General features: G+C 40.9%; 1 protein-coding gene across 2 annotated transcripts in view; it reads right to left on the bottom strand.

Moving 5' to 3' along the window:
* LOC124261558 (potassium channel subfamily K member 16-like) overlaps positions 1-16,296 on the bottom strand; it is a 31,876-nt gene extending 15,580 nt beyond the window's left edge. Inside the window, exons 1-5 of one of the 2 annotated variants that reach the window (XM_046695876.1) lie at positions 16,187-16,296; positions 10,274-10,783; positions 5,620-5,770; positions 5,167-5,328; positions 448-783 (exon numbers count right to left, since the gene is read on the bottom strand). In XM_046695876.1, the coding sequence (XP_046551832.1) occupies positions 448-783; positions 5,167-5,328; positions 5,620-5,764 (643 nt within the window). In that variant the 5' untranslated portion in view covers positions 5,765-5,770; positions 10,274-10,783; positions 16,187-16,296. Of the gene's footprint in view, positions 1-447; positions 784-5,166; positions 5,329-5,619; positions 5,771-10,273; positions 10,784-14,086; positions 14,211-16,186 lie in introns of those variants that run through there. The other variant, XM_046695875.1, reaches the window with a different exon arrangement.
* Between the last annotated feature and the right edge of the window lie 149 nt (positions 16,297-16,445).

The following is a 16,445-nucleotide window of genomic DNA, read 5'->3' as shown; positions in this document are numbered from 1 at the left end:
ATGTAACACGTTGCTCAAAGTATTGGCCACAGGTAGATCAGGAGCACGGTCGTATAATTTGGTACCCGAATCTTGGGTAAGCGGATATTGTCATGGCTAAGGTACATAATTATCTCGTGACTGAGTACCGAAAACTATCGTTCACAAAGGTCATCAATATTCAAGCTACATCATGGTGGTCTGTAAATAATCGAGTCTGAATCAGACAATCCAGTGACTGACATCATGCGCATCGACATGCATCAACCACGTGTGGGAACCTGACCACCCGATCCCGTTAGCCGCCTCTTACAACAAGCACCAGCGAGTGAGATGAAGGTGCTGAAAACCCTCCTAACATAATTGGAGCTAACCGGGATTCGAACCCATTATCACAATTCTGTAAACCACTGGGCCAGCAATACGCCAGAAGTTAAACAACATACCAGTTGTGTATAAAGAACTCACCACCCCAAGGCAGAAAATCCCCAAAGCCAATTGTACTGAGTGTGATGAAGCAGTAGTAGACAGCGTCCATCATCGTCCACCCCTCGACGTGAATAAATAACGCTGACGGTAGAAGTATGGTGACGTTAACGCCCACGAAGACAACGATGGATACGTTGATGGTCCTGTTAATCCAGGTCCTCTGACAATACTGTACCCGGTACAAGCGGGTTATCCAGTTGCTCAGCTTGTCGCCGATGTCCTTCAACATGATGAGGGTGAGGGGGATACCGATCAAGGCGTAGATAACGGTGACCACACGACCGGGCGTCGTAACGGGGGTGAGGTGACCATAACCTGCAATATAGTCATTGTATATTGTCACTCAGTTATACAGCCACTGTACACTTTTGTGCTGACGGTATAGAACATTGCCGTATATAAGCAACGACATATAGCGCATACCTGTTCGTTTTGTTGGTTGGTTGTTGTTTAACGCCGCACTCAGAAATATTCCAGCTACATGGCGGCAGTCTGTAAATAATCGTGTCTGGACCAGACAATCCAGGGATTAACAACATGAGCATCAATCTACGCAATTGGGATACGATGACATGTGTCAACCAAGTCAGCGAGCCTGCTCGCCCGATCCCGTTAGTCGCATCTTATGACAGCGACAACGACAACCTCCTACGACACAGGTACTCACCACGACATAAAACGTTCTCGTACAGTCGTGACGAGACACGACATCGAAACTGACTGCCAAAAACCTTTACCATGCTTCTAAATCAATTTGGGTTATAAAGCACAAACGATACATGCATGAATTAAAATGTAATGAGTGTATCAGAACCTCAAAGAAATCAACATTCAAGAAGACAGAAACATTCATACAGAAACCGATATTGACAGTTGCCCGAACTGAGATGGAGCAGCAAAACAAGCTTTCGATATAACGGGGGCAGTGGACATAGAATCTGAAATCGCTCAGATGACGTCACATCAATTGCGTGCATGATAATCCCTGTTGCAATACTCGCAAAAGCTAACGTCAGTTGTCTGATGGCGTCGCCTTTCTTCATGTAGGGCTGGATCAGTTAATGTCGGTTAGCTGATGGATGGGGTCACTATCGAACAACGCCCATGAGATCCCAGGGGGACAAGTTGACGATGGGTGCTCTACAAATCGGGTTGTATGGGGCCTGGCGCTATAGTGTTGATTAAGACAACACGTGGCAGATATAGAAATGTTACGATTTGGATGGAAACGATGACACGTGTCGACAAAGTCAGTGAGCCTGACCACCCGATCCCGTTAGTCGCCTCTTACGACAAACAAGGGTTGCTGAAGACCAATTCTAACACGGATCTTAATGGGTCAGTATTGCATGAAAAATATCCATGAGCTACTCCTGCTCATCGGAACAACTGTGTTACGAAATCGTGGTCAAAGAACCTGTATACCTGAGACCAACATGCTATTCCACATTGATGCACGACGGCCATCAATTTGCAATTTCATTTTGAAAGTGGTAGTTTCTTTTGGCCACCAGTTTACTTGTAGTTGTGACGACATATAACACTTACCTGTAGTAGTGACGACGTATAACACTTACCTGTAGCAGTGACGACGTATAACACTTACCTGTAGTAGTGACGACATATAACACTTACCTGTAGTAGTGACGACGTATAACACTTAAAGGTAGTAGTGACGACGTATAACACTTACCTGTAGTAGTGACGACGTATAACACTTACATGAAGTATTGACGACATATAACACTTACCTGTAGTAGTGATGACGTATAACACTTATCTGTAGTAGTGACGACGTATAACACTAGTAGTGACGATCATGTAGTAGTGACGACATATAACACTTACCTGTAGTAGTGACGACGTATAACACTTACCTGTAGTAGTGACGACTGTAGTAGTGACGATAAGAACACTTACACTGTAGTAAGTAGTGACGACGCATAACACTTACCAGGTAGTAGTGACGACGTATAACACTTTACAGGTAGTATGACGACGCATAACGACCTGTAGTAGTGACGACGTATAACACTTACCCGTAGTAGTGACGACGTATAACACTTACCTGTAGTAGTAGTGACGACGTATAACACTTACCTGTAGTAGTGACGACGTATAACACTTACCCGTAGTAGTGACGACGCATCTGTAACACTTACTGTAGTAGTGACGACATAACACTTTACAGGTAGTAGTGACGACGTATAACACTTACTGTAGTAGTGACGACGCATAACACTTACCCACCCGTAGTGACAGGTAGTAGTGACGACGCATAACACTTTAGTATTGACGTATAGTAGTGACGACATTATAACACCTGTACACGTAGTAGTGACGACGTATAACACTTACCCGTACCTGTAGTGACGACGTATAACACTTACCTGTAGTAGTGACGACATATAACACTTACCTGTAGTAGTGACGACGTATAACACTTACCTGTACAGTAGTGACGACGTACCGACTGTAACACTTGTAGTAGTGACGACGTATAACACTTACCTATAACACTTACCCGTGTAGTAGTGACGACATATAACACTTACCTGTAGTAGTGACGACGTATAACACTTACCTTGTAGTAGTGACGACGTAGTGATAACACTTACTACTGTAGTAGTGACGACGTATAACACTTACCTGTGTAGTAGTGACGACGACGTATAACACTTACCTGTAGTAGTGACGACGTGACGATAACACTTACCTGTAGTAGTGACGACGCATAACACTTACAGGTATGTAGTAGTGAGTGACGACGTATAACACTTACTGTAGTAGCTGTAGTATTGACGACATATAACACTTACCTGTAGTAGTGATGACGTATAACACTTATCTGTAGTAGTGACGACGTATAACACTTAAAGGTAGTAGTGACGACGTATAACACTTACCTGTAGTAGTGACGACGTATAACACTTACATGTAGTATTGACGACATATAACACTTACCTGTAGTAGTGACGACACTTATAACACAACGTATACCTGTAGTAGTGACGACGTATAACACTTACCTGTAGTAGTGACGACGTATAACACTTACCTGTAGTAGTGACGACATATAACACTTAGTGACGACGTATAATAACAGTGACGACTATACACAGGTAGTATTGACGACATATAACACTTACCTGTAGTAGTGACGACGTATAACACTTACAGGTAGTAGTGACGACATATAACACTTACCTGTATTTATGACGACGTATAACACTGACCTGTATTTATGACGACGTATAACACTTACCTGTAATAGTGACGACATATAACACTTACCTGTAGTAGTGACGACGTTTAACACTTACCTGTAGTAGTGACGACGTATAACACTTACCTGTAGTAGTGACGACATATAACACTTACCTATAGTGGTGACGACGTATAACACTTACCTGTAGTAGTGACGACATATAACACTTACAGGTAGTAGTTACTACGTATAACACTTACTTGTAGTAGTGACGACGTATAACACTTACAGGTAGTAGTGACGACGTATAACACTGACCTGTAGTAGTGACGACGTATAACACTTACCTATAGTGTTGACGACGTATAACACTTACCTGTAGTAGTGACGACATATAACACTTACCTGTAGTAGTGACGACATATAACACTTACCTGTAGTAGTGACGACGTATAACACTTATCTGTAGTAGTGACGACGTATAACACTTAAAGGTAGTAGTGACGACGTATAACACTTACCTGTAGTAGTGACAACGTATAACACTTACCTGTTGTAGTGACAACGTATAACACTTACCTGTAGTAGTGACGACATATAACACTTACAGGTAGTAGTGACGACGTATAGTGACGTGATTACCTGTACTAGTGAAGACGGATAACACTTACATGTAGTAGTGACGACGTATAACACTTACCTGTAGTAGTGACGACGTATAACACTTACAGGTAGTATTGACGACATATAACACTTACCTGTAGTAGTGACGACGTATAACACTTACCTGAAGTAGTGACGACGTATAACACTTACAGGTAGTTTACAGGTAGTGACGACATATAACACTTACCTGTAGTAGTGACGACGTATAACACTTACCTGTAGTAGTGACGACGTATAACACTTACAGGTAGTAGTGACGACGTATAACACTTACCTGTAGTAGTGAAGACGTATAACACTTACCTGTAGTAGTGACGACGTATAACACTTACCTGTAGTAGTGACGACGTATAACACTTACCTGTAGTAGTGAAGACGTATAACACTTACCTGTAGTAGTGACGACGTATAACACTTACAGGTAGTAGTGACGACATATAACACTTACCTGTACTAGTGAAGACGTATAACACTTACCTGTAGTAGTGACGACGTATAACACTTACAGGTAGTATTGACGACATATAACACTTACCTGTAGTAGTGATGACATATATCACTCACCTCTAGTAGTGACGACATATAACACTTACCTGTAGTAGTGACGACGTATAACACTTACCTGTAGTAGTGATGACATATATCACTCACCACTAGTAGTGACGACATATAACACTTACCTGTAGTAGTGACGACATATAACACTTACCTGTAGTAGTGACGACGTATAACACTTACCTGTAGTAGTGATGACATATATCACTCACCACTAGTAGTGACGACATATAACACTTACATGTAGTAGTGACGATAAAGGCACTTACCTATAGTAGTGACGACTGTGATAGCAAATGACATCGCACCAGAGTAATCCCATGTGTCTGATATGGACCTGTTCTCAACAACCGCCCTGGCCATCCGCACGTCGCCCTCCACAACTCCAACCAGGTAGATCAGCTCCGACATCGTCACACACGTGGAGTTGGCTGCGGTAAAACCACAAGCACGTTACAACATGGTATTATTATAGGGATGAGTGAGTGAGTAAAAGTATTCCAGTCATATCATGGTGTGTCACTTTAATATGGGAGGGAAACCCGAAGTCAGGCATATCTCAGACGTTCACTACTTTAACAAAACCCAAGAGCGCCGATATGGTTCCGACAAACCAATCCAGTTTGGATCTTGGGATGACCTATAACATTTGTCATCATCATCATCATCATCATCATCATCATCATCATCATCATCATTAAATTACTACCTCTGCCTCTCACCTAAAAATGCCTGGATCTCTTGAATCATCTGGTCTCTCATTGCCTTCTCGTTGTCCAGTTCAAGGCTACGGAATATGAACATCCCGATGAACAGGTAGGACGCGGTCACAAAGATGTGCAAGCCCAGACGGCCATTGCCCTCCATCGTCTCCTTCATGACCAGAAGAAAATAACATCAGATGCTTCTGTATGTGCTGTATAACTGAACTGAACTGTATTTACACTCCGGGTGCGTTCTGCGGCATTAGAGGTACATGTTCCCATCATTATGTACAGCTTATATATGTTACATACATGTGTGATACACATTATATATGTTACATACATGTGTGATACACATTATATATGTTACATACATGTGTGATACACATTATACATGTTACATACATGTGTGATACACATTATACATGTTACATACATGTGTGATACACATTATACATGTTACATACATGTGTGATACACATTATACATGTTACATACATGTGTGATACACATTATACATGTTACATACATGTGTGATACACATTATACATGTTACATACATGTGTGATACACATGTTATACATGTGATACATACATGTGTGATATTGTTTATTTGATGAGACATTATTATTTTTCATACATGAAATTACATGCATGCCATTATGGATACACAAAAACATTGCTGAAGAAAATAATACTAGATGCGTCTGTATGTGGTGTATAACCATGCCGGACTCTGGTTGGTCAGAATCATTTCCCAGACACTTGTGCACTCCAATCAGATTCTCATAGCCCTGGGGGGTACACAACCTAGTGGGCCATACAGGAAGTAGAATGATTGGCACTTGCGTTATCATTTCATCCATTTTCATTAGTTTCCTCACCTTAGATACCGTAAATTATTTATTGCATGCGTTTTCCCAAACTGGCATAAAAACAGACGGTCAATATACTTGTGTTTACAGCTGTACATGATTATATTCTGTCGCCTGAAAGATTGAACCTATTCATGATTTTTTCTCTAATTATGTATCGCATTTAGTTACTTGTATCACACTTAGTATCCTATTTTACAAAAGGTGGCGGGACTGAATATGGTTTTAGCAAATGATAATTCCATTCACAAGGAGGTACTAGCTATAGTTTCGTGCAATCACGCCAGTTTCGTGAAAGCGTTTTTCATGATGCGCATGTGAACATGGTTGGGCTTAACTACGAAATTTACAGCGAAACGTGTCAATGAGTTCTTGTAGTTTTCAGAGATAGAAACCAGACTGAAAGTTTTTCTGATATTGTTTGAAACACTTATATATTTTTCTAAATGCGGCATCTCTTGCGCCAGCAAAGCAATTGGCATGTTGGAAGTTGGAATAAGCTCGAACTCTCAACGTTTCACAGATAGTAATTAACAGACTATAATCAAAAGACAAATAACGTTGATAACAGACTTGATCTGGTCGACTTTGAGGGACAAATGACGGTGAGCGACAAGACCGTTCTTCAGGACGACTGTGTTACGAAATCGTAGTCAAAGTGCCTCTCGAACTGGAGATGGGCTGCAGGTGTTAGAGTGAGTGGACAGACGACTGGTAATCAGCGAAGATGTTTAAGATGAAGGAAGATGTTGATTAGGAGCATGCCTTGTCGAATCATGGACTGTCTTGAGAATAGAAGCCGTTACTCGCAATATTAATGAGTTTTACTTATAATGGTGGACGTGCCTGACAGCAAGGTGCATATGCCAGTCATCTTACAACCAGGTGCATAATGATCTTGTGATTTTATTGCCCAGGATATGATTTCTGGTGTGTATTTCTGAATGGCCAGTGTACCATTGATTCAAGGGTTATTGTGAAATCCCTGAGAAATACTATTTCAGTGCAGACAGGAACCTGACCTACTCCACCAACTTACTCGTCTGTTGGACCCGTGAAGATCCAGGTCTTCAGCAAACCCATGTTTGTCGAAAGAGACGAGGAACGGGATCGGGTGGTCACGCTTGCATACTTGGTTGATGCTTGATGTATTACAATGTATTCCATTTACGTGTACGATAACCTACGCAACAAACAAATACTTCGCTGCCGTCCCATCTTAGGGTATGATTGGAAGACTGGCACTGTCAAACATCATCCTCAAGATTTCTGTGTCATTAATAAAATATAGAATCATTACTTGTTCCTGAAAGATATGCACCTGAACTACAGGTTGGAACTTTAAGAACACTTGTAAATTACAAATATCATTACACAATTTTAATGTTGAAAAATGTACATGATCAAAATAATAGTTCATGTCATTATTGTACTTTATTATTATGCCGAGGATGAGTTTCATGTACTTTTCATTTGTAAAAATGTTCAATATCTTAGAAACAGATGCCTCCCTATGACCCTATGATCTCAACTATGTACAAAGATGAACAACTAATGAAAACCTTGTTAAACTCAAGAAAAATCAACATAATATTATCTGATTCAATATTCCGAAAAACTAAAAAAGAAATTTTAAATTTGACTTTAATATATGTATGTATATATATTTGTCCACGTTACTGTATAATGTCATAAAACAACTGTACTATAGGTCATATGGCCTGAAATATTGAATAAAACTTCTGTCTGTCTGTGTGGAAGACATTTGTTTATGTGTGTTGTAATTCTGTTGTTGACTGCATATACTGATGTATTGATATTTAATAACTTTTGGAAAGCAATTTATCAATCGGGAGCAGATACCTTTTGTATGTTTGTTATCAAAACAAGAGATAAACATTCGCTGTATGTAAACAGAGGTAGAAAAAGAAGGTCTTTGATCTTAAATAAATTCTGACAAAGCCAATGTTTTATTAGTGAAGCAAAATATTTGATTTCACATATGATTTCATATTTGTACATGTAAACTGACACTCTTCTCGGTCCTGCTTTGTTTTCAAGTACACACTTCACGTTAAAGAAATACATATGATAGTTAATGTATAATAACTACAGCAAAAGTACGAATAGTGTCTTTAATGTGTCGAAACTGCCCCGGACAAAGTCCCATAGCGTGGTGCCAGTATAGTCACCAGAAACAGTTGTGAGAACATGTGGTCAAACAAAGCCAAACAAAGTCACCAGGAACAGTTGTAGTAAGAACATGTGGTCAAACAAAGCCAAACAAAGTCACCAGGAACAGTTGTAGTAAGAACATGTGGTCAAACAAAGCCACACAAAGTCAACATCCTTTCCATAACAAACGTCTGCCAAAATCAGAGGGGATTCCATTATGAGCATGTGTTTATGACTCACCATCAAATAGTGATGACGTCAGGTGTTCTGTAAGGATATTCCACCCCCAAAGTAAAACAAAACAAACAAAAGTCACCAAACAAAGTAAGAACACACACACCACAACAAACATCCCTGTAGGAACATATGGGCATCAAAGTCCCAAACATGCACAGGTAAGTCAATTGTAGTAAGAACATGTGGTGTGTGTGAATTCCAGTATGCATGTGTTAATGACTCACCATCAAATAGTGATGACGTCAGGGGGTGGGATGTGGTACCGGACAAAAAAGAGAATCAGTTTTGTTCCTGATGTGTCAAATTTCGAATTTCTTTAAATGTCCACCTACAAGTGTAAAGCTTTTCTGACTCCTTGAATATTGTAACTTTGATTAAAAAGAAATCAACAAGACTATTGAGGTGAGATGAAATTGGGTTTAACGTCATACTTGAGAATATTTCGCTCATATGACGACGTGCATGCGTGTGTATGTGTATGTGCGGCTGCTTGTACTAGCCCAGACTGAAGCTGGTTTTATTGTGCTAGCCCACTGAGATACCATGCCGCAGTGAAGCATGAATACCCCACACAGACACATTATACAGACTCCGAGCCGACCAGTCCTTGTTGTACCCATTAATGCCGAGCGCCAGGCAGGGACCAACAAGTACCATATTTTAACGTCTTTTTGGTATGCCGCGGTCGGGGATCGAACCCGCGACCTTCCGCTCTCCGGGCGGACGCTCTAACCATTCCTGCAGACGAATTCAATGAGACCGGTAGAAAAGCCGGTTTAACAAGGGTTCACTGCAAATAGGGACGTGGGTGTGCGGGTGAGCGTTCTTGCGTGCGTTCGTGTGTGCGTGTGCGTGTGCGTGCGTGTGTGGTTTTGTGACCTGCCAAGTGAAGTACGTGGATTCGAGTGAGTGAGTGAGTTTAGTTTTACGCCGCTTTTAGCAATATTCCAGCAAGATCACGGCGGGGGACACCAGAAATGGGCTTCACACATGGTACTCATGTGGGGAATCGAACCCGAGTCTTCAGTGTGACGAGCAAACGTTTTATCCACTAGGCTACCCCACCGTCCCACATGGATTCGAAAGACTAGTGCATGAAGTGAGATAAGTATAACAATTGTTATTTATTCACAGTTCTAATTAAAATCAGATCTCCGTTCTCTCCACCGCTAAACACTGGCATCTGATATTACTGAGGTTGTAGTGAGGCTGATCACAATTTGACATTTTGAATGAACAAGTACTCATCCGAAAATATACACGAGGAACCCGTCTCAAGTTTTCGGAGAACAATGAATCTTGCTTTTCTTCAAATATTATTATATAACATTTAGCTTAATATGTTTGGAAAGCAGATTTAAATGATTTGCATAAGTCATATTTACCTTTAAATACTGTACAGAGCTGTCCACGATTCTCCTTCGGTAGAAATGTTTATAACTGTACTTGAAACCAAGAAGCTGTCTTCACATGACAGTCGAGCTAGTAATTTGTTTATGTAATCCAGACAAAAATAGGATCTAAAACATCATCTGACTCCTTCATTTATCAGATTCACTATACTGCTCGCTGAATTGAAAACCTTGTCAATTGGTTTCCACGAACAACCTGTCCACTGATATGACACGAGCCACCTCAAGTCCTTCCGGGCAATGAACACTTCTATCCAGATCGTGATAGTGCCTATTGACTGCGATAACGTTTAAGTAATGACATCACAACCTCGGTAAAGGCAGCAGTGTTGTGGCGACAGTAACGGCTGTGTGCATCAAGGCAGGCGTGTATATATACACACATGTGCGTGCATGTTGATAGCGATCAGAGCGTAATACATTGTCGGAGCCGTCTTCCAATACATCCTTTATGTCATCGGCGTTCCAGGTCTGTGGGTGTATCTGCAAGTGAAAGGTCAGCGGTAAATCGTAGGTACAGAAGCTCATTCTACTTGAGTTATTAACGTAGGTATAGAAGCTCACTCTACTGGAGTTATTAACGTAGGTATAGAAGCTCACTCTACTGGAGTTATTAACGTAGGTATAGAAGCTTACTCTACTGGAGTTATTAACGTAGGTACAGAAGCTCACTCTACTGGAGTTATTAACGTAGGCACAGAAGCTCACTCTACTGGAGTTATTAACGTAGGTATAGAAGCTCACTCTACTGGAGTTATTAACGTAGGTATAGAAGCTCACTCTACTGGAGTTATTAACGTAGGCACAGAAGCTCACTCTACTGGAGTTATTAACGTAGGCACAGAAGTTATTAACGTAGGCACAGAAGCTCACTCTACTGGAGTTATTAACGTAGGCACAGAAGCTCACTCTACTTGAGTTATTAACGTAGGCACAGAAGCTCACTCTACTTGATTTTATTAACGTAGGTACAGAAGCTCACTCTACTTGATTTATTAACGTAGGTACTGAAGCTCACTCTACTTGAGTTATTAATGTAGGCACAGAAGCGCACTCTACTTGATTTATTAACGTAGGTACAGAAGCTCACTCTACTGGAGTAATTAGCGTAGGCACAGAAGCTCACTCTACTTGATTTATTAACGTAGGTACCGAAGCTCACTCTACTTGATTTATTAACGTAGGTACTGAAGCTCACTCTACTGGAGTTATTAACGTTGGCACAAAAGCTCACTCTACTGGAGTTATTAACGTAGGCACAGAAGCTCACTGTACTGGAGTTATTAACGTAGGCACAGAAGTTATTAACGTAGGCACAGAAGCTCACTCTACTGGAGTTATTAACGTAGGTATAGAAGCTCACTCTACTGGAGTTATTAACGTAGGTATAGAAGCTCACTCTACTGGAGTTATTAACGTAGGCACAGAAGCTCACTCTACTGGAGTTATTAACGTAGGCACTGAAGTTATTAACGTAGGTACAGAAGCTCACTCTATTCGAGTTATTAACGTAGGCACAGAAGCTCACTCTACTGGAGTTATTAACGTAGGCACAGAAGTTATTAACGTAGGCACAGAAGCTCACTCTACTGGAGTTATTAACGTAGGTATAGAAGCTCACTCTACTTGAGTTATTAACGTAGGTACAGAAGCTCACTCTACTGGAGTTATTAACGTAGGCACAGAAGCTCACTCTACTGGAGTTATTAACGTAGGCACTGAAGTTATTAACGTAGGTACAAAAGCTCACTCTATTGGAGTTATTAACGTAGGCACAGAAGCTCACTCTACTTGAGTTATTAACGTAGGCACAGAAGCTCACTCTACTTGATTTATTAACGTAGGTACTGAAGCTCACTCTACTTGAGTTATTAACGTAGGCACAGAAGCTCACTCTACTTGATTTATTAACGTAGGTAACTTGATTTATTAACGTAGGTACTGAAGCTCACTCTACTGGAGTAATTAGCGTAGGCACAGAAGCTCACTCTACTGGATTTATTAACGTAGGTACTCGAAGCTCACTCTACTTGATTTATTAACGTAGGTACTGAAGCTCACTCTACTGGAGTTATTAACGTAGGTATAGAAGCTCACTCTACTGGAGTTATTAACGTAGGCACAGAAGCTCACTCTACTGGAGTTATTAACGTAGGCACAGAAGTTATTAACGTAGGCACAGAAGCTCACTCTACTGGAGTTATTAACGTAGGCACAGAAGCTCACTCTACTTGATTTATTAACGTAGGTACTGAAGCTCACTCTACTGGAGTTATTAACGTAGGTACAGAAGCTCACTCTCCTTGAGTTATTTACGTAGGTACAGAAGCTCACTGTACTGGAGTTATTAACCTAGGTACAGAAGCTCACTTTACTTAGAGTGAAGTTCGTTCATGGGCGGAACGTGAATGTTGGACTATACGTTTATTTTTTAAAAACAAATATATGTCATCGTATGATGTGAAGAGTTTCATGTTTATTGTTCAGGTGAATGGTGTCACTATAAGAAATGTTTACAGTGTTGTAGAAAGGTACACTGACGCCCAAAATAAAGTACACAACTGGTGCTTTTGCATTAATTTCCAAAAGGAAAATAACACATATACTTTAAAACATTGTTTTGATTGGCTTACAAGTCACAATCATTATGTACATGTTGCCAAAACACTACAGATGTCCTTCTTGGAGCTGCGCGTGGGATATAATGAAAATGATGATTTTGCTGAATAGCAGTTTATATCAATGTATATGACATCAAAATAAACGCAGTGACAAACTGTGGAGAGACGAATGGACAAGGAAACCCCATTCATAACAATGATGGTACAAGAAGAGATTCAAAACGCCTTTAGAAGATTATTGTTTATTCAAACGTTTTGTGAATATTTTTACCTGAAAACATTGACACCTCTAAATGTGATTAGTTTGAGCGGCAATAGCACAGTATGTTTTGTACACATTTTATGGAGGTCTGAATTCAAAGTATTTCAATAGCCCAGGCAGATACCACAGGCCTTTCCATGGACAGTGAGTTACAGATATCTATTCCACTTATTAAAACGCATATCATGTTACCAAAGATCTTTAATGTTACGTTATTCACTACTGTAAATATATCTGTATATATTTTTCACTTATCAATTATGAATATATGTTATATATATGTTCTGAGACTATGCCTCGTGTCTGTACATATTTCATGCAATTATATTGTACTTGGGCCTGTGGCGTGTAAAATAAATAAACTCGTCTCATGTATGGAGGGTGCGGAACGCCAGATCTAAAACTGCAAAAGAAAAGCATGCCCGTCCCTCTCGGTGGTATGAACCATGGATATGTCCTAAATGCGAGTGTTTGTTAATTTACGCCGCATTCAGACATTGTGCAGCTATTAATTTTATGGCAGACAAAAAGTGACCCAGTCCAAGTGAGTGAGAGAGTTTAGTTTTACAACGCTTTTAGCAATATTCCAGCAATATCACGGCGGGGGACACCAGAAATGGGCTTCACACATTGTACCAATGTGGGGATTCGAACCCGGGTCTTCGGCGTGACGAGCGAACGCTTTAACCACTAGGCTACCCCACCGACCCGATCCAGCCCAAAGCAGATAAACAAGTGACTGCCAAGATAAACAAAGGACATTTTCATATGAGGTACAGAGACAGCTAGATTATACACTGTGGCCACTGAGCAGGGACAGAAGAAAATACTCGGTAACAACAGTTTCCATAGTGTCATTAGTCCTCACTGGAGCCGTGTGTTATAGTCATGGAACTTTTCTACCTGATAAATGCAAGTCCGCTTCTCACGCCGCTAACAAAAGTCCAGTCCTATCTGCGAAACTGTAGTTCTGTAGTGTCCAACATGTAACACACGACTTTCACCATACAACATCCCGATACTAATACCACATGGACTGCGCCACTTTCAATAACATCCACAGGTCCACACTAATATCACATGGACTGTTCCGCTTTCACGGACTTCGACACGCTGATATGCTTATAGCACAGCTCCTGTTCTGATGCATCTTAGGGCTACGAGTTTCAGGTCAGTGTTCGTGTTTTTCAATGTTTAACCTCTGTCGAACTTCGATGTAATTCATGATCATCCCGGACGCATCACCAAAATTACGCTTTTCACTTCAAAACACTACGTCAAAACACTACTGATACAGTTTACTTCTTTGAGTAACATTTAGAAGTTCCTGTGATGAACAACGGGGAATGTTTTTAATGGATATACAGCTTCTTTATTATTAATGTGAGTGACGTTTCAGTGTATCTACTAACACATTAACAGGCAAGTGATGTACCATTCACTAATACAGTGTCTACTGTTCCGCCTCGTTCTTGGTCGATTGTTTTTCTGTTTTTCTGACCACTCGATAACGGTAATCACGGAACACCTGTTCCATAGTATAGTTCATGTCGACAGCAGAATGGACAATGTGTCAATGCAACAGATGGACTCTAAAGCATGTGTGTAACGGTCATGTCTACCAATATCTACAATTCCACTGTATCTTACAGTGTACACACTGTTGGGATGCTGGTCATTTAGGTTTATATTGATTTCAAACAGTTCAGGAGTTTGTAACACATTGTCGTTGCACCAATTTACTGATATATACTCAACAAAATTAGAAACTTGTCACCCACATTATTGGTAACGATTGTGAGGTCGGTAATTCTTGTTGTGCCACACAGACGCGGAAATGAAGACTGTCTGAACATGGTCACAGAGCGGATAAATAGCCTGTGTGTAGCCTAATCAAGAGCAACGAGTCGCCTCAGCGATCGTACGTGCATTTGAATGCTAGACAGATAAACGCATCATATTGAATAGCGGTATAGGTTCTGTTGGAACAAACCGACATAAATCCATTAACCTAGAACACTTTTGAGACATTATAATAAGGAATGCAGAACGTTCCACCAGTGAGTCACGGAAGAATCCTTGAAAATGTGTATACATGTCGTTGGAACTAGACTTTAAAAGTCAGTCAGGGAAAATGTTTGGAAAGGACTGAGGAACATCAGAGGGAAAATCAAGACTTGGTTCGTGTGGAGGGAAATAATATATCTTGGACTGAATAAGTGAGTATGGTTTTACGCCGCCTTATGTAATATTCCAGCAATATCACGGAGGGGAACACCAGAAATCGGCTTAACACATTGTACCGATGTGGGGAATCGAACCCGGGTCTTCGGCGTGACAAGCGAACGCTTTAACCACTAGGTTACCCGAACGCAACTGTGTCTTGGAGCTGGAAGACAGACAATCCGTGTCCTTGAGGAGCATGTCCCCTAACCTTTGGACTTCACGATCCCTTTGTCGTGACTTGTAAGTCACAATCCAAACAATTTTCAAAGTATTTATGTTATTGTATTTTTGGAAAACAATCCCATAGCAACAGGTGTGTACTTTACTTTGTACACCAGGTTTCTTTTCTACAAAGACGTAAGCATTTCACCTTAACATAATACAATATTGTACATTCACGTTCCGCCCTTGAAGGCACTTCACTCTAACACAGACAAAATTGTTAATTACTCAAGTAGAGTGAGCTTCTGTACCTACGTTTATGACTCAAGTAGAGTGAGCTTCTGTACCAACGTTAATAACTCATGTAGAGTGAGCTTTTGTACCCACGTTAATGACTCAAGTAGAGTGAGCTTCTGTACCTACGTCATGGGCGGATCCAGGAATTTTGAAGGGTGTGTGTGGGGTGGGGTTGGGGTGGGGTGTGTGCGTTCGAACCCCCTGAACACACACACACACACACACGCACACGCACACACACGCACACACACACGATCCTCAAATGTACGTTCATAACTCAAGTAGAGTGAGCTTCCGTACCTACGATTTACTACTGACCTTTCACTTGCAGACAGACCTGGAACGCCGATGACATAAGGGATGTATTGGAAGACGGCTCCGACAATGTAATACGCTCTGATCGCTATCAACATGCACGCACATGTGTGTATATACATACGCCTGCCTTGATGCACTCAGCCGTTACTGTCACCACAACACTGCTGCCTTTACCTAGGCTGTGATGCCATTAACTAAACGTGAGGAGCAATACTCGGTGGTTATCGCAGTCAATAGGCACTATCGCGATCTGGATAGA

This window comes from Haliotis rubra, unplaced genomic scaffold, assembly GCF_003918875.1.
Source record: "Haliotis rubra isolate DU_JTF1 unplaced genomic scaffold, ASM391887v1 Scf80, whole genome shotgun sequence".
Classification (NCBI taxonomy): Eukaryota; Metazoa; Mollusca; class Gastropoda; order Lepetellida; family Haliotidae; genus Haliotis; species Haliotis rubra.
The sequence above is the reverse complement of the archived record's forward strand: the minus strand, read 5'-3'. Positions and strand labels throughout refer to the sequence as shown.